Source organism: Primulina tabacum, chromosome 9 (genome assembly GCF_025594145.1).
Source record: "Primulina tabacum isolate GXHZ01 chromosome 9, ASM2559414v2, whole genome shotgun sequence".
NCBI lineage: Eukaryota > Viridiplantae > Streptophyta > Magnoliopsida > Lamiales > Gesneriaceae > Primulina > Primulina tabacum.
Window position 1 is genome coordinate 2,070,213 of NC_134558.1, and position 24,304 is coordinate 2,094,516.

Consider the following 24,304-nt stretch of genomic DNA (forward strand, 5'->3'; position numbering starts at 1 on the left):
AATAGGATTTATTCTTGATATGGATTTATATTCTGATTTGAATACATGTTAGACATATCTGTTATATGTTTTTATATTGTTTTTACGATTGCATGTATACATGATTTATACTGAGAATGTAATTCTCACCGGAGTTATCCGGCTGTTGTCTTGTTTGTATGTGTGCATGGCAACAGGTGGGATAGGATCAGGGTCAAGAAGAGAACGAGGCTGGACTAGATAGCGTGGAGATCCGGGCTTCGAAGCAACTTAGGATTCAGCACTGATATATAGTTGAACCTAGTTGAATTCTTGTAGATAATACAAGATTTGTATATTTATATTTAATATGTAATTTGAATTGAATTACATTACGTTTCCGCTTTGTATTTTAAAAAAAAATTTAGACCCTGTTTATTATAATTGTTTGAATCATTCCTAAAGACGATTAAGGAATTAATTAGCGTCTGGGTCCCCACATAGGTTGATATATTAATATGTGATATATATAGACATAAGAATTTTCAAATTCAATTTATTAACAATGATTTTTCATAACAAATGCCAACTCAAAATAATTAAAATTAGGATTCATAATTATTTTAAATATGATATAAAAATAATATGTGGAAATATTTTTTGACATTTTAGTTGCAAAATACAAGTGATAAATGCATGTAGGTGCACTATTTCATTGTGTCAATTATAACTTTCTTTAAATATCTTATTTCTCACTCAATGATCAAAATTTGTTTATTTCTTATTTGATTATCGACAAATCCAATATTTCATTTAAATATTTTTGTTAATAATATTTACATGAGTTTTATTCTATATTTATCCAATTTGAAAGGGATTAATTATAATTCAATCTATAATAATATTAGAAACCCGTAGAATGCTTCTAAATTTAAAAATCGAGTAATATGTAAGGGACCAATTCAAAACTAAAAGTTGATGCAACATGTTTCTTCTAGCTTTACAATCGAATAATGTAGGATCGAGCGTTTGTCGCTTTACCAAAAGCTATAACTGATACTAACGATGCAAGTCAAATCTTTAAATCGTACAACAGCTCAAGCGCATATCCATCGTTGACAATTATTGTACCCAACAATCTATCTCCTAATAATTGCACCAATTGCAATCAATGAAAATCAAAGTTGGGATATTGGCTCTGATATCAATTGTAGGCTCAAGCGTTTACCGTTTTATCAAAACATATGGATTATGGTAACGGTGCAAATCAAATCATTTAAATAGTACACCAGCTCAAGCGCAACATTTTAATTACTCTACCCAACATGATCAATTATTGTACCCAACAAATAAGTTTATGCAAATAACATTTTACTAAATCATATGAATTTATAAGACATTTGAGTATAATATATACTTGATATTCTACATAAGTAGTAGAGAAAAAAAAATCATTTTTCATCTATTTGAAAAATTATATTTTAAAATAAAAGAAAAATCAGGAAAAAAAAATATATAGCATGTTGACAAAATCCCGAAACCCAAATTGAAAGTTGAATTAATACATTCCTATTCATCATTAAATCCTACTATTTAATTTTAATAAATTTAACATGTTTATCCACTAAAAATAATAAAAGAATTGTTTATACAATTTAATTAAAAAGTCAAAGTACATCAGTTTCTGATTCCAAATAACGATCACATTATGATTACGTTACAATGATAAATAAATTATTATTTTTAGTTTATCATCATAGTCTTTACCTCAATAAACACATTTTCGAATGTAAGATGTTAAATTTAATATTGACATTAGATGATTATAGTATTAATTCTAACATTCTTTTTTTATTCTTCTCAATACATTACTTTTTCTATTTTCAAATATATTAATCTATTTATTTTTGTATACAAGTATAATAATTATTTGTTTAATTGATCAAATTTAAGATTAGATGTTTATAAAAAAATTAATATATCTTTAAAGATCAATAGATGATGAAATTAAATTTGAAATCAAGAAAAAAATTAAGAAAATGTAGAACACTACAGTGCATGAACTTTCGCTTTGTACAGTGACAAAACATAAGGTAAGACCAAGTGAGATACTTATATGAATGAGCCTCATTCAACTTAGCCCGTTATAATATTTTTATTAACCCATTTTTTCTTTCATTTTTACTTCACTAACTTTGCAGTATGACTCATTCAAGCATTAGATTTTTATTTTTTTAGCACATAATGGCCTTTCACTCTCACCGACTTCAATCTTTAGAAGTCGGTATTAGTAGTTTATATGTTATAGATAATTATTTAGATTTTATTTTCTGTCTTTTGATTAATTGTGTAATTTTTTTATTTTCTACCTAATTTATTTTTAAAATTTTTATAATCATGATCAGAAGTGTTGCACACATACAATATAAAATTATTATATTTTAAAACGTTAATATTGAAGTGTCGAATAAATGTATTAAATCATTATTTAAGAACTTTTAGAAAAACAATATACATCATAATTCAGATTTAAATATTAACATAAAAATAAATAATTACGATGAATATCTTATGAAATAAATGATAGTCCAAAAAGATTAAATATGATTATCGTAAATGAATTTTTTTAATTAATTATAAAATTTTCAGCACATGCGCTGAATTAATTAGAATATTTTCAATATAGTATGTAGATAAATGTTTTTCCATATGAGTTAGTGATTGAATCCTTATGAATATTTAAAAAAAATGTGTCTTTAGTTATAGTAACGGTATATTATAATTTAAAATATTAAATGAAACAAATTATCAAGATAAAAAATTAATTAGAAATTCAAGAAATATGGTTACTCAATTAGTTTAATTGACACGCTCTTTAGTTTGCTGATTTAATAGATGTTAGATCCACAATCACTGAGTTTGACAAGAATTCTTGTAGAATAAAATACAAATTTAATAAATTACTTGATTGTATATTGTAATGAAATTTTGTATATTTCATATATGTTTGATTTATTTCATTTATAAGGTTGAAATTTTATATATTATGATATAAGATTTGTTATGTATCTTAACATCGATAAATTCACAAAAAATTTATATATTAATTCTCGCTACCATATAATTTTGGTTTCGCCGCAGACTTTTGTGTATTCGTTTGCTTGAATTTATTATTCCTCATTTTATCAAGACTCATAACATGTCAAACATGAAAGTGGATATTAATTGAAAGAGATGATAATATTTATATATTGTAATAAAAAAATTTACCCCTCACGATACTGATAAAACTAACTTAAAAATAATATATTGACGAACATATTGTTAGGAATCCAAAAAAACAACTCAAATGCTTACTTTGGCACTCAATTTTGAGTGACTGCCAAAATGTCCCAACAACACAAAATTTTGGATAACATAGTAACATCACAATTTTAAAATCAAAATGATAATTTTCATTTTATATCAAGAATTCATGATTGAAAATCGATAATATTAGATATATAGATATATAATATAAACTCGTGCGAGTTCATTTAGGCTCACCTTTAAATGAGTCGACAAAATTTCTACCCAACTCACTTAAAATTTTTGGCGGTGCAGGCCAAACCGACAAACCCGACCCAAATCGACGGCTCAAATCACAACGATCTTTTACCGTGTTTTATTTAAATAATTTATAAATATAAACCGCAAAAAAATTTCGGTTGCAAAAAACTTTAATTTAAACTCATATATTCTAATAAACGGTCACAAGTAAACAGATTTAAAATTTTAAAAATATTTTTGTAAAAAAATTATACTACAATAAATTTTTTGACCATATTTTATTAAAGTATTTTTTAATTATAAACCTTTGCAAAAAATATTTTTTTAAACGTATAAGTTATAGTCCACGTCACAAAGACAAATTAACGAGGACATGAAAAAAATTAATAAGACACCAAAGAAAATTCACAATTCGATAATGGGTTATTTCTAAACTTTAATTATTTTAATTTACATAATGAAAAGATAAATAAAAAATCTAAATCATTGGATTAAAAATAACATATTATAATGTGGATAGGCACAAAAAAATCAAATACTAATTTACATAATTTAAAAATAACATATTATAATGTGTGTAGACATAGAAAATTAAATACTAATAATCACACATATTTAAAATATGAATAAAGAGGAAAAAAAGACACATTTAAAGTAAGAAATTAATTTAAAGCAAACAATTAATAAGGAGATAAATGAAAATTCACATATAAAATCGCATATTTATATTAGTCACACATATTTAAAATATGAATAAGGAGGAAAAAAAGAGACACATTTAAAGTAAGCAATTAATCTAAAGCAAGCAATTAACAATTTATAAGGAGATAAATGGAAATGTACATATAAAGTCACATATTTATTAAAAAAAGACACATTTAAAGTAAGAAATTAATGTAAAACAAATAATTAATAAGGAGATAAATGAAAGTTCACATATAAAGTCACAGTATTTTTATATATAATAGATATATTATATGTGATCTAGTGAATTTACTTGGGCAATGTTAAACATTAGCAAATATATGTTCACATTATTATTTTATTTTATTCGAAATTAATATATTGTAAGTTTAAATTTTGAAATACTCATTGATTGTCAAAAGGTTAAAATAACAAAAATATTTATTTTAAAAAAAAGTACACTAAATTTATTTTATATGTGGCTTAGTATATACTAGATGCATGTGATGCCATAAATATTAATTTTTTGCTTTTACATTATTTGTATAAAAAAAATTAGATTATATTAAAATTAGAAAATTTAAAAATATTTATTAATAACTATTTTTTTATTAGATGGTGATATGAATTTGGATAAATATAAAAATATAATTTATTTGGACAAGATTGTTTTAGATTGGATACATATTGACTACAACATATTTTTATGATTTTTTTAAAATAAAAATATAATGTTTTAGTAATTTTGGAAAAAAGAATTTTTGGTTTATAAAAACAAGTGACATTAAAATTAATTATTTTAAATATGTCAAATTTAATAATATTGTATAAATATATATATTCTTGCTAACTTTTATCTTAACATAACGAGTAAATTTTTTTTTTTTGTGTTCTGTATTTCTTTTATTATAATTTTTATATTATCAAATTTCAATTCATTATATTATTTTTTTATTTAGTTTATTTTTGACTTAACGCTAACATTAAAACAATATATTGTTAAATGTCTTACATAGTTTGGATAGAGTTTTTGTGAGTTGCATCTGTGAACTTGCACAATATTCTTATTTGAGTTAATTTTTGAGATTGAGTTAGGTCAAAGTCTCGATCTTAACATCATATCAAAGCTCATGTTCATTATTATGTATTGGACTGTGAGTTACGTATTTGGACTTGTACAATCCTCTCTCATAGATTAATTTTTAAAATTGAACTCAACAAGGTAAAATATGAGTCATTTTTTCGACTTACGTGTCACCTATTTGTATGAAAAATCAAATCGCCAATGCACGGGATTACGAGCGCCAGAGCAGTTGTCCTTAATATAATTTCACGTGTGTTCCTGTTCTTTTCTTTCTCCATGGCTACTCTCTGCAGCTTCCCCTCTCACCCGGATTCCGACCCGGACCCGAATCTCATGCTCCATCCGTACCTGGAGCAGCAGCAGCCATGGCCTCAACACGACCCGCCCGATGATGATTACTCCGGGAGATCTTCGGGCGCTGATTCCGCCGCACCAAACCCTGCTGGGATCGATCGCGCGGCGAAGCTTCTGCACGTGTCTTTCAATCAGGATTACGGTTGCTTCTCCACAGGAACCGATGGAGGCTTTAGAATCTACAACTGTGACCCCTTCCGCGAGATCTTCCGCCGTGATTTCGACTGCAACGGTGGCATTGGCGCTGTGGAGATGCTCTTCCGCTGCAATATCCTCGCTTTAGTTGGTGGCGGCGATGCGCCGCAGTATCCGGTGAACAAGGTCATGATCTGGGACGATCATCAGAGCCGGTGCATCGGGGAGCTTTCCTTTAGATCTGAGGTTCGTGGGGTTCGATTACGAAGGGATAGAATCGCGGTTGTTCTGGAGCATAAGATATATGTCTATAATTTTTCGGATTTGAAGCTGTTGAATCAGATTGAAACGATTGCGAACCCCAAGGGTTTGTGTGCGGTGTCGCAGATAGCTGGGTCGTTTGTGTTGGTTTGTCCGGGTTTGCAGAAGGGACAGGTCAGGGTGGAGCATTACGCATCCAAGAGGACTAAGTTTATTCTTGCTCATGATTCGAGGATCGCCTGCTTTACATTGTCTCAGGATGGCAATTTTCTTGCCACGGCAAGCAGTAAAGGAACCCTGGTTCGAATTTTCAATACTCATGATGGTTCTTTATTGCAGGAGGTAACTTTTTCGTCTTAATTCCTTTCTATTTTTATCTGTGATTATTGAATGCTCCATCTTTGAGGTTTTCGTTCGGCAAGATTTAACTGGTGAATATGTTGAGGATTGGAGACTTGGAGTAGATTTTGTTGGGCTTTGTTGCTAAATTGTATCATAATACCTGAAATTCTTTTCGATTGATGTATTGTTGGTAATATAATACCTGAAATTCTTTTCATATAGAATCAGTAGAATTTATTTATGTTTAATTGCTTCCAATTCTTATTTGAAGACCCTTGTTTCATACTGAAGGAATAATTGACATACTCAACCCAATGTCACTGTCAAACATGTTCTTTTATTCAGGAAATGGAACATGGTCTAACTCCTTTAGTTCATAGGGTAGCTTCAAAGATTACTTGCTGTATGAGTTAAGTGAACTTTCACCTCTTTTGTTACCCATTGTCTACTACCATAAATTTTTTTTAGTGTTGTTAGCACTTTTATTTCCATTTTTTGATAAATTTGAGCTTGGTTTAGGGTCAAATAAAATTTAACACTGACAAATTGTGTTTCGATTCTGCATTTGTATGTCTTTGATTTATCTCACTGGTGAGTGTGAAAGCATGACTGTTTCTGAATGGAACAAATAGCTGACAAAATATGATGCAGGTACGGAGGGGTGCAGACAGAGCGGAAATATATAGCCTGGCATTCTCACCCACTGCCCAGTGGCTGGCTGTCTCAAGTGATAAGGACACTGTTCATGTTTTTAGCCTGAAGGTTAATCCAGGAAATGTTGGAAGTGAGAGGTCTGATAGTCCCCCTGATTCAAATACTGCTGTTAACACTTCTATTTCGTCTCTCTCTTTCATCAAAGGTACAGTTTTTGCTCAAATGTGGAACATATATTTTTTCCCTTGTATGGATTTTAGAAGTTGATGACTTTTTTTGGCCTATAATCAAGTTGAATTGGTGAAATCGATGATTTGTTGGGTGTATTCTGGCATTTTTATGCTCTATCCATGGATGCCTTTGTGGTTCCACAAATTATTTACTCTGGTTTCCGTTCGGTTTTGCTATTTTGTGGGTGTTAGATTATAGTGATAATGTTTCATGCACCTCTTTCTTTCCTAAGAGTGGGAAATTGGCGTCCAAGAGTTTGTAAGTGAACACTACAGCCATTTGTTTTCGTTTACCTTTGGGTCCACCCTAAGTGAGAAGTTCATTTGGCAGGAGTGCTCCCCAAGTACTTCAGTTCTGAATGGTCAGTGGCTCAGTTTCGGTTGCCTGAAGGATCTCAACACATTGCTGCATTTGGTCACCAAAAGAATACAGTCGTAATTCTTGGCTTGGATGGAAGGTTTATTGAAAACTCTATAATACACAAGATTGCCATTATTAGGAAGGTCTCTTCGTGCTATTTTAAATGTCGTGGTCCTCTAGTCAAGGATGGACAAGCAGTGACAAACATGTCTCCAAGAAATCCATTGTTCTGCATTTATACTGTCATGTTTGCGGTTTTTCCCTTTTGGATTACTGTCTTTCGGAAAATTATTGATTTGTGTGAATTTTATGCAGTTTTTACCGATGCAAGTTCGACCCAGCAACTGGTGGGGAAATGGCACAGTTGGAGTATCATAATTTCCTCAAGCTTGAAGAAGCCTTCTAGCGTATGTTCTTCTGCATTTACGGGGCATAATATTCTATGTTCCTCTACTCATCTTGCCTTTCTGCTAATCAATGGAATCGTGATGTTGTAAATATCTGTATGTATATAACCAACTTGTTTGAAACTGACTAATTAATTGTGAACAAAAAAATAAAAAATTGTACTTCTGTGATTCTTGTTTGTGTTTTAACCGTATCCACGAAGAACATATATCATTCATTCGTTGGTATATCTGGAACAATATTTTTTTAAAAAAAATCATTGTATAGATTTTTGTTTTTCCAAAACAAAAATAAAAATAAAAAATAATAATAACTTGCGTATGGATGGATTGTATGGTGTAATTCAACCATTTTTTTAGGATTCGAAGATTTTGTGTATTTGTTTTTAATGAATATGTATATAGAAATATTGTTATGAATATGGTAATTTTATTTATTATTTATTGTTTGACGTAAAATGATTAAAATTACAATAAAAATTGAAAACTGTTTTTTCACTTTTAAAAACTTTTAATTAATGGGTTCAAAAAAAACTTTTAATTAATACTTGACCTCCACAAACAAATCGCATCATTGTTTCTATTTTAAAAAAAAAACACATTATCCACCGGATAATTTTACTTATTATAATATAATAGTCATAGATAACAATAATTATTCATATAAAGAAAAAAATGTGTAAGCATGTAATGCATTCATATAATTATTAGTATAATAGTGTACCGACGCATGCGTTACGTGCTTGTATAATATTTTTTATAATTCATTTGATTTATATTTAAATGATGATCAAAACATAATTATAAGAAATATTGAGAGAATACACTGTAATGTTGATATAGAAATTTTAAAAAAAAAAGTTGAAAAATAAAATAATAAAAAAATGACTTCAGTAAGAATTGAATCTATAACCTAAACTCCAAGAAACAATGACTCTATCCACTGAACTACATATAATAACTTACATTAAAAGTTTTAACATTTTATTAATATATATAATTATTAAAACAGACCATGACACCAAAGTTAATTATTCTAAATGTCTCAAACTTAACTAAATAGCATATATATATATATATATAATGCAAAAACACCTTAATTGATATCTCATGATGTACTAAATTTTTTACCCAAAATACCTTTTCCATTGCACTATTATTTTATGAATGAAGCAAAATGTACAATTCAATAAAATAAATACTCAAATATTAATTAAAAAAATACTTTTAACCTCATTATATTACATATTAAAATTTATTTTATATAAACTGAAAAATATTCAAAATTTAATTTTGTGTACGTATATATATTTATATACTATTATATTAAGTTTAGGACACTTAGAATAACTAACTTTTGTGTCATAGTCTGTTTTAATAATTATATATTAATAAAATGTTAAAATTTTAATGTAATAAGTTATATGTAGTTTAGTTGATAGAGTCATTATTTCTTGGGATTTAGATTGTAGGTTCAATTCTTTTTGATGTCATTTTTTATTCTTTTATTTGATTTTCATTTAAATATAAATCAAATGAATTATTTTTTATTTTTTTATTTTTTAATTTATATATCAAAATTACAGATAGTCTCTCAGTATTTCTTATAATTATATTTTGATCATCATTTAAATATAAATCAAATAATTTATAAAAAATATTATAGACTAGTTAATATTATAGTTGACCGATGTTATATTAAATCCTTGTATATATTATGTCAAGACCAAAAAGGTGAGAAAAAAAGAAATTGCGCATCCGGGGAATCGAACCCCGGTCAGTACCGTGGGAGGGTACTATGATACCACTACACTAGATGCGCTTTGTTTGAGTGGTAAAATTTTATATTTATTTATAATAATGACAAGCTGAAGCAATTTTTTGATTTTTGTTTTTATTTGATTGCATAATATACGAATTCTAGGAAAATATACCATATGACAAAAATAACATTTATTCAGCTTTCTAGTATAAAATTATTGCGAAAATTGGATTTGATGAGACCTTATTGAAATGGATGAGCCGGATAAGGGGCTCCAACAGATCAAATCAGTAATTTATAGTATTTGGAAATTTTATTGAAGATAGTGGCTACAACACAACCTGCAACTAAGAAAGGAAAGGAACTCGTGAATGGGCGCCGGATGGGTGTCCGGCGTAGCCACTCCGATGCTAAAGTCAGCAGGTTTTTCAGATGAACACAATCGATATCTGAGAAAATATGTAAGTGCTTGAGAATTGAAGGATTTCAGAATCTATAAATGACATTAATACCTGCTATTTATAGTAGAAAATGGGGTAGGTACCTCGATTCCAGAGCCACCTACTAAATATGTCAAGTCGGCTACCCATGCTTATAGCTTCTGATGGCGTCTAGGACACTCCAAGCACAAACTATTGTATGTATATTAAGGTTCGAGAATGAAAATTTGAAAGAACGAAATGTGTATATATATATTTAATATTATATAAATAAAATATTAATGTTTGCAAGCAGTTTACGAACTATCGAACAAAATAATTTGGGACTCGAATTCGACTTAAAAAAAATTCGAACATTTTCGAGTTCGGCTTGAGTTTGTTAAATTCGAATACGAATCAATTATTTATTAAATTGATTAAAAGAATTTACAAACCAACTCGAATTGTTTAATGCCCTTGTCATATCCTCGCAAGAGACGGATGTCATTTAGGCTTGCGTCTCAATCGAATCCTGATACCCCCATCAGGATCTGGGTCATCATTAACCCAATTTGTTACTTGGATAGCCCAAATCAGAACCAATATGCCAGATACTTTCCCGAGGACCCGGGCAGACCTTCTCTTCCCAGGCACTTCGCCTCTGCCCGGGCAATCATCATAGCCCGGGCCCTAGCACAAATACCCGGGTAACCTACTACCCGGGTCACCTCGAGAATTGCACCACACTCGAGTGTGATTGATACATATTGTCTATTCTGTCAGAACCACTTGTGCTTGGAGTGTCCTAGAAGCCATCAGAAGCTATAAGTATGGGTAGCCGACTTGACATATTTAGTAGGTGGCTCTGGAATCGAGGTATCTACCTCATTTTCTACTATAAATAGCGGGTATTAATGTCATTTATAGATTCTGAAATCCTTCAATTCTCAAGCACTTACATATTTTCTCAAATATCGATTGTGTTCCTCTGAAAAACCTGCTGACTTTAGCATCGGAGTGGCTACGCCAGACACCCCTCTGGCGCCCATTCACGAGTTCCTTTCTTAGTTGCAGGTTGTGTTGCAGCCACTATCTTCAATCAAATTCCCAAACTGTAAGGCCCGAGATTTATTTTATCTGTTAATTTGCGATTATGGATTTATGAAATGATATGATTATGAAAGGACCAACCGAGACACGAAATGAGATTGCATGTGAGGATGGGTGTGCGAGGACAGTATCCCTCGCTCATATGCGCGACGTGATGCGCGTATATGCGTGAGGCAGGCAGAGGACCTCGCGCATATGCGCGAGACAGGACGCGCATATGCGCGAGGAGGTGTTTTGGTAATTGCCGAGTCCAGAGAAGTTGGCACATGTGCGCCGAGTGAAGGCGCTCATATGCGCGAGGTGTCCAGTAGCCAAGATGTCATTTCCAGAGAGTGTCGCGCACATGCGCGAAAGACATGCGCGCATATGCGCGAGATGCCGAGAGTCGAGACCAGTAGGTCTCGCGCATATCCGCCGGTTGAGGTCGCGCATATGCGCGAGACGTGCAATGCAAAGAACAAGCCACGTTTTGCTGAGAAAGAAAATGAAAATGAAAATGAAAATGAAAAATCCTTTCCTTCATTCAGAGGCCGAGGAAGAAAATGAAAATTCCAGGGAAAGGCTTGAACTTCTTAGACTTAGAATTTGATTTGTGCAAGATCTGTCCGTTCGATTCTCAATCCGACTTCGGTATCGTGTTTCTATCGAAGAGAGCTTCAACTGAACGTAAGTTTTACTACGTTTTGTTATGTTTTGAAAATATGATATTGAAGAAATCGGATATGATTCATATATGGTGTTCTCGATATGTTAGACATCGTATAATCGAAACCAGATCGAAGAACAGATACCGTATGAAATTGTTATGAAATTTCAGAGTTGATTTGATTGTAATTAGACCGATTTAATATCAGAATTGTGTTGTTATTGATTATGAGATGTTGGGATTGATATCTGATTGATACTGTATTGATGGGTATGTTGAGATTGTGCAGTTATGCCGTTGAAACATAATTTGATTGAGTTCCGATTATATCCAGTATTGATTTGAATGGTGTATTGATATTATACTCCTCGACCTTTGTCATTACCAGATTGAGTATCGACAGATTTGAATTCGAGACTTCGACTTTCGTCAGACCGAGAAGAGAAAGGTATAAATTAATGTTGATCCGGGATTGCACAACTCGAGTTTGATTTAACTTGAGTTTCCCAAAATCACATACTGAATTGTCATTGCCTCGATATGTTGCAATGTTTGAGATTGTTATGCTTATTCTATTGATTTATAGTTAAGCATATGTTATTTGTAGAGTTAGGGGCGGATGTGCCTAGTTTTTGGGCGGACACGCCTAGTCTTTGGCTGATGTGCCAAGTCTTCGGCTGAGTCGCCAGGACACCGGACGTTTGGTCATATCGATGTTGCTTAGGAGTAGAGCGACTTCTATCGCTGAGATTCGATATGGACAGGACCAAAGTCCGTAAATAAGAACGTACCGCCACCACGATCGAGATAGTAGGTGGGAGATTGTTGCGTTCTTATTCAGATCGGGATCCCTAGATTAGGAAAGAGTCGAGTCAGAGATTGTGAGTCAGAGTTTGATTTACAGTGTTATATCGATTCATGTCTTCAGATTTGATATCTGTTATTGATATTTGCTGCATGCTTTTATATTTATTTATATGATTGCATGTATACATGATTTATACTGGGAATGTATTTCTCATCGGAGTTATCCGGCTGTTGTTGTGTTTGTATGTGTACATGACAACAGGTGAGACATGATTAGGGTCAAGACGAGGATGAGAGATTATACTTTAGCGTGGAGATTCGGACTCAGAAGTAGATTTGTTTCATCACTTGACATGTAGTGAAGGAACAGTAGTTGTTATGATTTACTTTTGTACAGGACTTGTACTTAGATCTGGATATTGATCTTGTAAATGAAATAAGATTTATTTCATATGTTGCGTACTCTCGTATTTAAAAAAAAATTAGACCCTGTTTATTAATTGATCTAATTATTCCCAAAGATGATTAAGAAATGAATTAGCGTCCGGGTCCCCAAACAAACATTATAAATTACTGATTTGATCTGTTGGAGCCCTTTACCCGGCTCATCCATTTCAGAAAGGTCTCATCATTGGCACCGTCTGTGGAAAATCGAGATTAAGACGTTTATATGGCTCGTACAAGAAGAACTAATCAAGATAATTCTCGGGCCCATGAAGATGAGGGGAAAACTTCGAGACAAGGTGGTGTTCATAATACTGGACCAAATCTCATTTCCATGACCCGGGAGAGTTGAAAAAAATTATATCCGATGCAGTAAAGCAAGATATGGCCAGGAAAGAAGTTTCTCAGCATGTTACACCACTCGGAGATAGACAGGAGCATGAGCAGGAGCAGGAGCAGGAGCAGGAGTTGAGGGAGGAGGAGGAAGTGAGAGTAGAAGACGAGGAATCCAGCGCCGGGTCAAAATCCCCGACTATGGCAGAAGAATTGCTGGAGTTAAGGCAGAAGATGAAGGTCCTGGAAGGACAGTTGGAGAGTCGGAGCACTTCCCAGACAGTCACCAGAGGATGCCCATTTGCTGATATTATCGTCCAGGAATCTCTTCCTGGAAATTTCAAGTCCGCCAAAGTAAAAGATTATGATGGCAATGCAGACCCCGAGGAGCACCTGGCCAGGTTTGAGAATATCGCCATGCTGCACTGTTACACTGATCGAATCAAGTGTAAGGTGTTCCTGACAACGTTGGTGGATTCGGCTCAAAGATGGTTTGATGGTTTGGCTCCTCAAAGTATTAGTCCTTTCAAAGACTTCCAAAAGGTGTTTTCACACCATTTCAGCAGCAGTAAAAGTACAAGAAGACTGCATTCAGTCTCTTTGAAGTTAAGCAGAGCTCGGAAGAGAGTTTAAGGGCTTACATCAGAAGATTTAATAGAGTGGCTCTTGACGTTCTTACTTGTGCCACTGAGACAAAGACGACTGCATTCACCCAAGGCTTGAGGGAGGGTGAATTTTTCAAGTCATTAACCAAGAAAATGCCCGGGGACTTTGAGGATTTATTATCCCGGGCAGAAAAATACATCAATATGGAGGAAGCCCAGAAGCAGAAGAGAGAGGCTGTGAGGAAGGAAAGAGGAGACCGGGTATCTAGGCCCGAGGAGAAGGGACAAAGAAGGGGTAATCCAGGGCATTTTTCTCACCATGTGCCCCTAAAGATTGTCCGGGAGAAGGAGATACAGGAATGCAGTAGAAATCTGGCCCCAGATTATCAACTATCCCGGCCCGAGAAGAGAGGATTCTGCACTATCCACAAAGTGTGTTACCACAACACCGAAGACTGTAAAACATTGAAGGGAGACTATGCCCTGCCTCCCGTCACGGGACCCAGTCAAGCCAACAAGAGACCGAGATTGCTGCCTTGGACATCTCGGCAGCCAGGATCTAGTGTCCGGGGAGGAGATGTAAGGGACAATGTAAGGAATGAGCCCGGGAAAAGGAGGGAGCCCGAGCCCGAGAGAAAGAAGAATTCGCCTCCTGCCATGGGTTTAATCAAAATGATTTATGGAGGATCCACTGATGGTGACTCAAACCGGGCGAGGAAATCCAGGAGTAGGAGGGACTGCATGGAGGTGGAAGGGGTGAGGAGAAATGAGGCGGTGATCAGTTTCGGCCCGGAAGATTTAAAGGGGGTGAATTTACCCCATAATGACGCCCTGGTTATCCAAGCCCGGGTAGCCAATTATGATATTTTGGGAGTCTTCGTGGACTCGGGCAGCTCTGTTAATGTCATCTTTAAAGACGCATTCAAGCAGATGGATTTGCAGGGCTATCATTTAGAAGCTGTGGAAACCGCACTTTTTGGCTTTACTGGCCATGTGGTTTACCCGGAAGGAGAGATTGTTTTTCCACTGACTCTAGGTTCCCAAGATCTCAAAAAGACGGTGATGACCTCTTTCACTGTGGTGGACTCCCCATCATCATACAACATCATTCTGGGGAGGCAAGCTATGAACGAATTAAAAGCCGTGGCATCCACCTACCACCAGAAGATCAAATTTCCTGTGGGAGCCCGGGTAGGAGAAGTCCGGGGAGACCAACCCTCTTCCCGGAAATTCTATGTGGAAGCAGTTCGAGCTGATCAGAGCAAAACTAGTAGGGAAGGAAAGAAAGCAAGAGTGGATGAACGAGGAGGAAGAATAGTGGAGAAGGGGGAGGTACATTTTGTGGCAGAGGAGGAACATGAGATGATAAAGGTCGGACCAGGGCAGCAAATCCGGGTGGCTCGGGACCTCAGTACATCCAACCGGGTTAGTCTGATCAATTTTTTAAAAGCTAATATTCATGTGTTTGCCTGGTCCCAACAGGATTTGACAGGGATCTCACCCCTGATATCAGAGCATCAATTGAATATTCTCCCGGGATCTCACCCGGTGAAGCAAAAGAAGAGACACTTTGGCCCTGAAAAGGACAAAGTTATTGATGAACAGGTGAAGGAGCTGCTGAAGGCCGGCCACATTCGAGAAATTCAATTTCTTACATGGCTTTCGAATGTGGTGTTGGTACCTTAAGTCCAACGGGAAGTGGAGAATGTGTGTAGATTTCCGCGACCTCAATAAAGCTTGCCCTAAAGACCATTACCCCCTGCCAAGGATTGACCAACTGGTGGATTCCACCTCGGGCTTTGAACTACTGAGTTTCATGGATGCTTACCAGGGGTATCATCAAATTCCCTTGGCCAAGAATGATCAAGATAAAGCCAGCTTCATCACCTCGGGAGGTACATTTTGCTATGTTGTAATGCCTTTCGTGTTAAAGAATACAGGGGATACTTACCAGCGTCTCATGAACAAAGTCTTTGAGAAGCAACTGTGCCGGAATGTGGAGGTATACGTGGATGACATCCTGGGCAAGTCTAAAGAGGTCGCAAATTTCATTATTTATCTAGAAGAGACCTTTGCCACTCTAATGCATTACGGGATAAAGCTCAACCCTGCCAAATGCATTTTTTGTGTCAAGAGTGGCAAGTTTTTGGGTTTCATAGTGACCGACCGGGGGATTGAGGTAAATCAGGAAAAAGTCAAATCCGTGTTGTGCATGCCATCTCCCCGATCTGTCAAAGAAGTACAGAAGCTGACCGAGAGGATTGCTTCCCTGTCTCGATTTATATCCCGATCAGCACACAGGAGTTATCCTTTCTTTCAGGTTCTAAAGAAGGCCCAACAATTCAGGTGGGATGAGAAATGTGAACAGGCCTTCCAGGATTTGAAGATTCACCTTGCAGAGCTCCCTGTATTGGTGAAGCTGGAGCCTGGGGAAAAGCTATTCGTTTATCATTCTACTACGGAGTATGCTGCCAGCTCGGTTATAATAAAAGAAGAAGGCTCTGATCAAAAGCCTGTCTACTATGTCAGCCATGCTCTAAAAGGCCCTGAGCTCCGTTACAGTGAAATAGAGAAGATTGCTTTGGCCTTGATCATGACCGCCCGGAAGCTACGACCTTACTTCCTGTCACATCAAATCATTGTTCTTACCAATAGTCCTCTTGGGAGGATTATGACTCATTCTGAAGTATCCGGGCGGATGATCAAGTGAACAGTAGAGTTGGAAGAATATGACATTGAGTACAAACCTCGGGTTGCCATCAAAGCACAAGCCTTATCAGATTTCTTATCCGAAATGGTTCAATCCGAGGAAGAAGAAGTTTGGAGAGTTTTTGTGCACGGGGCGTCTAGCCTTGCTGGATGTGGAGTGGGGGTTGTGATAATATCTCCCCCGGGAGAAAAGATTAAATTGGAAATAAGGATCGACTCCCGGGTAACTAATAATGAGGCTGAGTATGAGGCTGTTCTTGCTTGTATCCGAGCTACCTGGGAAGTTGGAGCTTCTCGGATTATTCTGTACTCTGATTCACAGCTAATCACTCAACAGATAAAGGGCGCTTATGAAGCTAATGATAGCAGGATGATCAAATATATACGGCTCATTCAAGCCCAAGCAGAAACCTTTGTGGATTGGAGTGTTGAACAAATACCCCGGGAGTAGAATGGAGAGGCTGATGCTTTGGCAAAAATGACTGCTTCACTATCAGAAGTCAGTACCCGGAAAGTCTTGCATGTTTATCGGTTGATCTTTTCTATTGAAGAAGAAACATTATCAACATCAGAGAATTCCTGGATGACACCTCTGATAAAGTTCATTGTGAACAATGAATTACCCGAGGATAAAGCCCGAGCTCAAAAGATTAAGAGACAAGCTCCCAGGTTTGTTATCTTAAATAATATCTTGTACATGATATCATTCCAGGGACCATTATTAAAATGCTTATCTGAGGGAGAAGTGGATTATGTCCTCCGAGAAATTCATGAAGGATGTTGTGCTGAGCACCTCGGAGGAATATCTTTGGCCCGGAAGACAATGCTTGCTGGATTCTGGTGGCCAACTCTTAGCCAAGATTCTACCCGAGTAGAACAGGCTTGTGAAGAGTGCCAACACCACTCAAATTTTCAACATAGCCCGGCCACTCTTATGAAGCCTGTTTGGGCATCTTGCCCCTTTGATCAATGGGGTATGGATATTGTGGGCTACTTCCCAATTGCCCGAGATCAGAAAAAAATTCTTGCTGGTGGTAGATTATTTCTCTAAATGGGTGGAAGCTGAGCCCTTGGCCAAGATCACTGAGCAGGAAGTTCTGAAATTTATGTGGAAAAACATTGTATGTAGGTTTGGAGTGCCCAGAAGACTGATATCAGATAATGGAAGACAGTTTCAGGGCAAAGAGATTACATCGTGGTGCCGGGAGATGAAGATCACTCAGTCTTTCACCTATGTTGCCTATCCTCAAGCTAATGGCCAAACAGAGGTTGGTCAATAGAATTATTGTACAAGCACTGAAAACAAGGCTACAAGGCAAATGAAAGGATTGGGTGGAAGAATTACCCAGTGTTCTCTGGGCATACAGAACCACTCCTCGGGCACCTACCCAAGAAACTCCTTTCAACTTAGTATATGGTTCTGAAGCAGTCCTTCCAGTTGAGATCGGGAAAACTTCTTCCCGCGTAGAATCTTACCCGGACGACAATGATCAAAGCCGGGCTATGGAGTTGGATTTGGTGGAAGAAAAAAGAGACCGAGCATTCATTCGAATGGAAGCGTATCGGAACCGGGTTATGAAATCATATAACAAGAGGGTCCGGATCTGAGATTTCCAAGTAGGGGATTTAGTCATGAAGAAAGTCAATTCTGCCGGGGATGTTGGGAAGTTGGAAGACAGGTGGGAGGGACCCTATAAGATTATCCGGAGGGTTAGTATGGGAACTTTTTATCTAGAAGATGCCCAGGGCCATCTTCTTAAAAGGCTTGGAATGTATTTAATTTGAAAAAAGTACTATGCATGACAGATGTAATTATTTGATGGAAGAAATAAATGAAAGATCTATTTTCTCAAAGGAAAAGTGTTATAAATGTTTCTTGTATCTTATCCCGGGAGGTACTAGGCCCCGGTTATTTCAAGAAAAGCCCAGGGCACTACACCCTGCCTCGAGGAACCACACCTCGACCATTTCCAAGTCTCGGGACATGCTCCCCGGCCAAAGGCTCCGCACCTTGGTTTTTAAAAAGCCTAGGGTGCTACACCCTGGCTCGGGGCACCACACCTCGACCATTCTTAAGTCCCGGGACATGTTCCCCGGCCCAAGGCTATGTACCTTGGTTCTTAAGAAATCACAAGAATTATTATTTGGATTCAAAGGCTTAGCAGCCCGGTCGCTTATTGAAGTTCCCGGTTATCGCTCGAACACTTAGAAATTTTTTGACTTATTGAGATATGAACATGGTGATTATGTGAGAAGACCGGGTGCTGAATATATGGCAAGTTATTATTATGACATGGATGAAGGGAAAATAAAAATTTCATTAAGGAAAGCCCGGAGGCCAAAAACTACAAAAGAAAATGTCAAGAAACACAAAATTACAATCCTATTCTAAGTCTACTGCAGTAGATTGCTCCCCGGCCTCTTCGGTAGTTTTCCCTTTCTCTTTGTCAGCAACATCGTCCTTGGGAAGGGAGTCGATGGTCTTATCAATATCCGGGAAGCCTTCCTTGCCCGCAGGAATCAGACCCTCTTCCTCAAACTGTTCCCGGCACTTCTAAAAGCCGACTTTGAAATAGTTATATGCTCCATCTTCAACAGCCGCTTGAAATTCCGCAGATTGAAGGAATACAGTCCTCCATTCCTCTTGGGTCAGCTGAAGGAGTCTGAGTTTATCCTCAGCAACAACAGCCCGATGTTGCTGTGTGTTGGCCTCATCCTCAAGATAATGAACCCGGGATTCCAGGAACGTAATTCGCCTTTGAGAGGTTTCCTCCCGGGCTATGCCTTCGTCCCGGGCAATCTGAGTAGAGGCCAATTGTTGATTGGCCATTTCCAGGGAAGCTTGAAGACCAGTAGTCTTCTCCTCGTGTAGCTTCTGAACCCGGGCAATTTCGACTTGAAGATGGTCATGAATTTCTTGAGCAGCCCGGGCTTGCTGACCTTTCTTTGTGGCCACTGTCGCAACCTCTTCAAAGGCCGAGACTATCATCTGGGCAGCCTGAACAAAAAAGAGTTTTTTTAAAAAAGAGAGAAAATAAAAAGATAGAGCATAAGAGCTTACAGACAGAAGCCGGTTTGATCCCTCCAGGAACCTAACACTGGCAGAAGCACTTTGAAAGAATACCGCCAGCAGGGCTAAGTATCTGCTTGACGCGCTTAACACCAGTGGCAGTAGCCCCCTCAAAAAAGATGTTAGCCTGGGTAGGCTGATCCGTTTGAGGGAGCTCTTGGCCGGGTTCATTTGAGGGTTGTTGGCGAAGGGGAGTTGACTGAACTGACCGGGAAGTGCCTTGGCCGCCTTCAAGGACGATCAGCTCGGGGGAGGTGACAGCTCTTTCTTTTCCTCTGACTAAGAGGAATGAGATCCTTGGCCTCCTCCACAGTCTCGGTCACCACCCGAGGCCCGAGCCCTTCTTGATCCCGGGTAGTGTTTTCCCGGGAAACTTCAACTCTCGAGGCTGCCTCCTCCAAAGCCTGCCTCCTCTCTTCTTCAGCAGCTGCTCGGCGAGCTGCTATTTTCTTCTATTGAGCCGCCTTCTCAGCTGTTCGCTTTCTGGAAAAAGCTGCCTGCATCTCGGAGTTATCTGCATAAAGAGGAAACATGGTTATGAGAAATAAAAATGAGCAAGATAAGGGAATAAGGAGACAGAGAAGAGAAAGGAAGTACCGGGTTGAGAGCCCGAGCTCGCCACCTCATCAATCACCCGGTCCAAGGGGTCCTCAGCCCGGGAACTCAACCCATAGGCCAATAAATTTTCGTCCGAGATGAGGGCTGAAGAGGAGTACTTACGCCCCTCCACCAATGTTCGACTCACAAGAAAAGGCTCCTCAAATTTGTAGGATTGGGGAAGGGCAGGTTGTTGGGGAAGGGAAGGGAGAAACTCGGTTAGACAGGGAAGAGGACCCGAGAGTTGGATATAAAAAAATCTTCCTTTCCATCCCTTTTGAGATGAAGGGATGTCATCAAGGAATCGGACGTTTAGACGGGCAGTCAGGGAAAATGCATTATCCCCAAGCCGGCAAGAGAAATAATAATGAAGGATGAGGGGGGTGATGAGAAGATTGTTCATTTTAAAAAGGACATAGGCCGAGGCCATGATCCTGAAAGAGTTGGGGTGAAGTTGATTGACAGGCACGCCAAAAAACTTGGCAACATCGATATAAAAAGAAGGGAGGAAAAATCAGAGACCATTTCTAACCTGGTCCCGGAAGAAGGTGGTGTATCCTCTTCAGCCCTCATCTCGGACAAAAATTTATTGGAATATGGGTTGAGTTCCCGGGCTGAGGACCCCTTGGACCGGGTGATTGATGAGGTGGCGAGCTCGGGCTCTCAACCCGGTACTTCCTTTCTCTTCTCTGTCTCCTTATTCCCTTATCTTGCTCGTTTTAATTTGTCATAACCATGTCTCCTCTTTATGCAGATAATTCCGAGATGCAGGCAGCTTTTGCCAGAAAGCGGGCAGCTGAGAAGGCGGCTCAGGATAAGAAAATAACAGCTCGCCGAGTAGCTGCTGAAGAAGAGAGGAGGCAGGCTGAGGAGGAGGCAGCCTCGAGAGTGGAAGTTTCCCGGGACAACACTCCCCGGGATCAAGAAAGGCTCGGGCCTCGGGTGGTGACCGAGACTGTGGAGGAGGCCGAGGATCTCATTCCTCTTAGTCAGAGGAAAAAAAGAGCTGTCACCTCCCCCGAGCTGATCGTCCTTGAAGGCGGCCAGGGCACTTCCCGGTCAGTTCAGTTAACTCTCCTTCGCCAACAACCCTCAAATGAACCCGGCCAAGAGATCCCTCAAATGGATCAGCCTACCCAGGCTAACATCTTTTTGAGGGGGCTACTGCCACTAGTGTTAAGCGCCTCAAACAGATACTTAGCCCTGCTGAGGCGGTATTCTTTAAAAGTGCTCCTGCCAGTGTTAGGTTCCTGGAGGGATCAAACCGGCTTCTGTCTGTAAGCTCTTATGCTCTATATTTTTCTTTTCTCTCTTTTTTTAAAAAAACTCTTTTTTGTTCAGGCTGCCCAGATGATAGTCTCGGCCTTTGAAGAGGTGGCTGCAGTTGCCACAAAGAAAGGTCAGCAAGCCCGGGCTGCTCAAGAAATTCATGACCATCTTCAAGGAGAAATTGCCCGGTTCAAAAGCTACACGAGGATAAGACTGCTGGTCTTCAAGATTCCCTGGAAATGGCCAATCAACAATTGGCCTCTACTCAGATTGCCCGGGACGAAGGCATAGCCCGGGAGGAAACCTCTCAAAGGCGAATTACGTTCCTGGAATCCCGGGTTCATTATCTTGAGGATGAGGCCAACACACAGCAACATCGGGCTGTTGTTGCTGAGGATAAACTCAGACTCCTGCAGCTGACCCAAGAGGAATGGAGGACTGTCTTCCTTCAATCTGCGGAATTTCAAGCGGCTGTTGAAGATGGAGCATATAACTACTTCAAAGTCGGCTTTGAGAAGTGTCGGGAACAGTTTGAGGAAGAGGGTCTGATTCCTGCGGGCAAGGAAGGCTTCCCGGATATTGATAAGACCATCGACTCCCTTCCCAAGGACGATGTTGCTGACAAAGAGAAAGGGAAAACTACCGAAGAGGCCGGGGAGCAATCTACTGCAGTAGACTTAGAATAGGATTGTAATTTTGTGTTTCTTGACTTTTTCTTTTGTAGTTTTTGGCCTCTGGTCTTTCCTTAATGAAATTTTTATTTTCCCTTCATCCATGTCATAATAATAACTTACCATATATTCAGCACCCGGTCTTCTAACATAATCACAATGTTCATATCTCAATAAGTCAAAAAATTTCTAAGTGTTCGAGCGATAACCGGGAACTTCAATAAGCAACCGGGCTGCTAAGCCTTTGAATCCAAATAATAATTCTTGTGCTTTCTTAAGAACCAAGGTACAGAGCCTTGGGCCGAGGAACATGTCCCGGGACTTGGGAATGGTCAAGGTGTGGTGCCCCGAGCCAGGGTGTAGTGCCCTGGGATTTTTAAGAACCAAGGTGTGGAGCCTTGGGCTAGGGAGCATGTCCCGGGGCTTGGGAATGGTCGAGGTGTGGTTCCCCGAGCCAAGGTGTAGTGCCCTGGGCTTTTTAAGAACCAAGGTGCGGAGCCTTGGGCCGAGGAACATGTCCCGAGACTTGGGAATGGTCGAGGTTTTGTTCCCCGAGCCAGGGTGTAGTGCCCTGGGCTTTTTAAGAACCAAGGTGCGGAGCCTTGGGCCGGGGAACATGTCCCGGGATTTGGGAATGGTCGAGGTTTGGTTCCCCGAGCCAGGGTGTAGTGCCCTGGGCTTTTTAAGAACCAAGTTGCGGAGCCTTGGGCCGGGGAACATGTCCCGGAACTTGGGAATGGTAGAGGTGTGGTGCCCCGAGCTAGGGTATGGTGCCCTGGGCTTTTTAAGAACCAAGGTGCGGAGCCTTGGGCCGGGGAACATGTCCCGGCACTTGGGAATGGTCAAGGTGTGGTGCCTCGAGCTAGGGTGTAGTGCCCTGGGCTTTTTAAGAACCAAGGTGGGGAGCCTTGGGCCGGGGAACATGTCCCGGGACTTGGGAATGGTCGAGGTGTGGTGCCCCGAGCCTAAGGTGTAGTGCCCTGGGCTTTTTTAGAAACAAGGTGCGGAGCCTTTGGCCGGGGAACATGTCCCGGGACTTGAGAATGATCGAGGTGTGGTGCCCCAAGCCAGGGTGTAGTGCCCTGGGCTTTTCTTGAAATAACCGGGGCCTAGTACCTCCTGGGATAAGATACAAGAAACATTTATAACACTTTTCCTCTGAGAAAATAGATCTTTCATTTATTTATTCCATCAAATAATTACATCTGTCATGTATAGTACTTTTTTCAAATTAATTACATTACAGGGCCTTTTAAGAAGACAGCCCTGGGCATCTTCTAGATAAAAAGATCCTGTACTAACCCCCCGGGTGATCTTATAGGGTCCCTCCCATCTGGCTTACAACTTCCCAACATTCCCGGCAGGATTCTTCATGACTAAATCCCCTACTTGGAAGTCTCGGATCCGGACCCTCTTGTTATATGATTTCATAACCCGATTCCGATACGCTTCAATTCGAATGAATGCTCGGTCTCTTTTTTATTTAACCAAATCCAACTCCATAGCCCGGCTTTGATCATTGTCGTCCGGGTAAGATTCTACACGGGAAGAAGTTTTCCCGATCTCAACTGGAAGGACTGCTTCAGAACCATATACCATGTTGAAAGGAGTTTCTTGGGTAGGTGCCCGAGGAGTGGTTCTGTATGCCCAGAGAACCCTGGGTAATTCTTCCACCCAATCCTTTCCTTTGTCTTGTAGCCTTGTTTTCAGTGCTTGTACAATAATTCTATTGACAACATCTGTTTGGCCATTAGCTTGAGGATAGGCAACATAAGTGAAAGACCGAGTGATCTTCATCTCCCGGCACCATGATGTAATCTCTTTGCCCTGAAACTCTCTTCCA

At 38.4% G+C, this 24,304-nt stretch overlaps 3 protein-coding genes and 1 non-coding gene across 4 annotated transcripts; 3 read left to right on the plus strand and 1 right to left on the minus strand.

Moving 5' to 3' along the window:
- Positions 1 to 5,478: 5,478 nt before the first annotated feature.
- Positions 5,479 to 8,190, plus strand: LOC142556602 (autophagy-related protein 18a-like). Its single transcript, XM_075668070.1, has 4 exons — positions 5,479 to 6,367; positions 7,019 to 7,226; positions 7,583 to 7,709; positions 7,928 to 8,190. Exons 1-4 carry the CDS (start codon positions 5,552 to 5,554, stop codon positions 8,016 to 8,018), a joined length of 1,242 nt encoding a protein of 413 aa, XP_075524185.1. The 5' UTR covers positions 5,479 to 5,551; the 3' UTR covers positions 8,019 to 8,190.
- Positions 8,191 to 9,770: 1,580 nt separating this feature from the next.
- Positions 9,771 to 9,841, minus strand: TRNAG-CCC (transfer RNA glycine (anticodon CCC)). Its single transcript has one exon. It is a non-coding gene; the product is annotated as a tRNA-Gly (tRNA).
- A 3,750-nt stretch (positions 9,842 to 13,591) lies between these two features.
- Positions 13,592 to 15,831, plus strand: LOC142556837 (uncharacterized). Its single transcript, XM_075668342.1, has 3 exons — positions 13,592 to 14,083; positions 14,155 to 15,516; positions 15,628 to 15,831. Exons 1-3 carry the CDS (start codon positions 13,592 to 13,594, stop codon positions 15,829 to 15,831), a joined length of 2,058 nt encoding a protein of 685 aa, XP_075524457.1.
- Positions 15,832 to 16,939: 1,108 nt separating this feature from the next.
- LOC142556838 (uncharacterized) lies at positions 16,940 to 17,305 on the plus strand. Its single transcript, XM_075668343.1, has one exon. It carries the CDS (start codon positions 16,940 to 16,942, stop codon positions 17,303 to 17,305), a length of 366 nt encoding a protein of 121 aa, XP_075524458.1.
- The last annotated feature ends 6,999 nt before the right edge of the window (positions 17,306 to 24,304 follow it).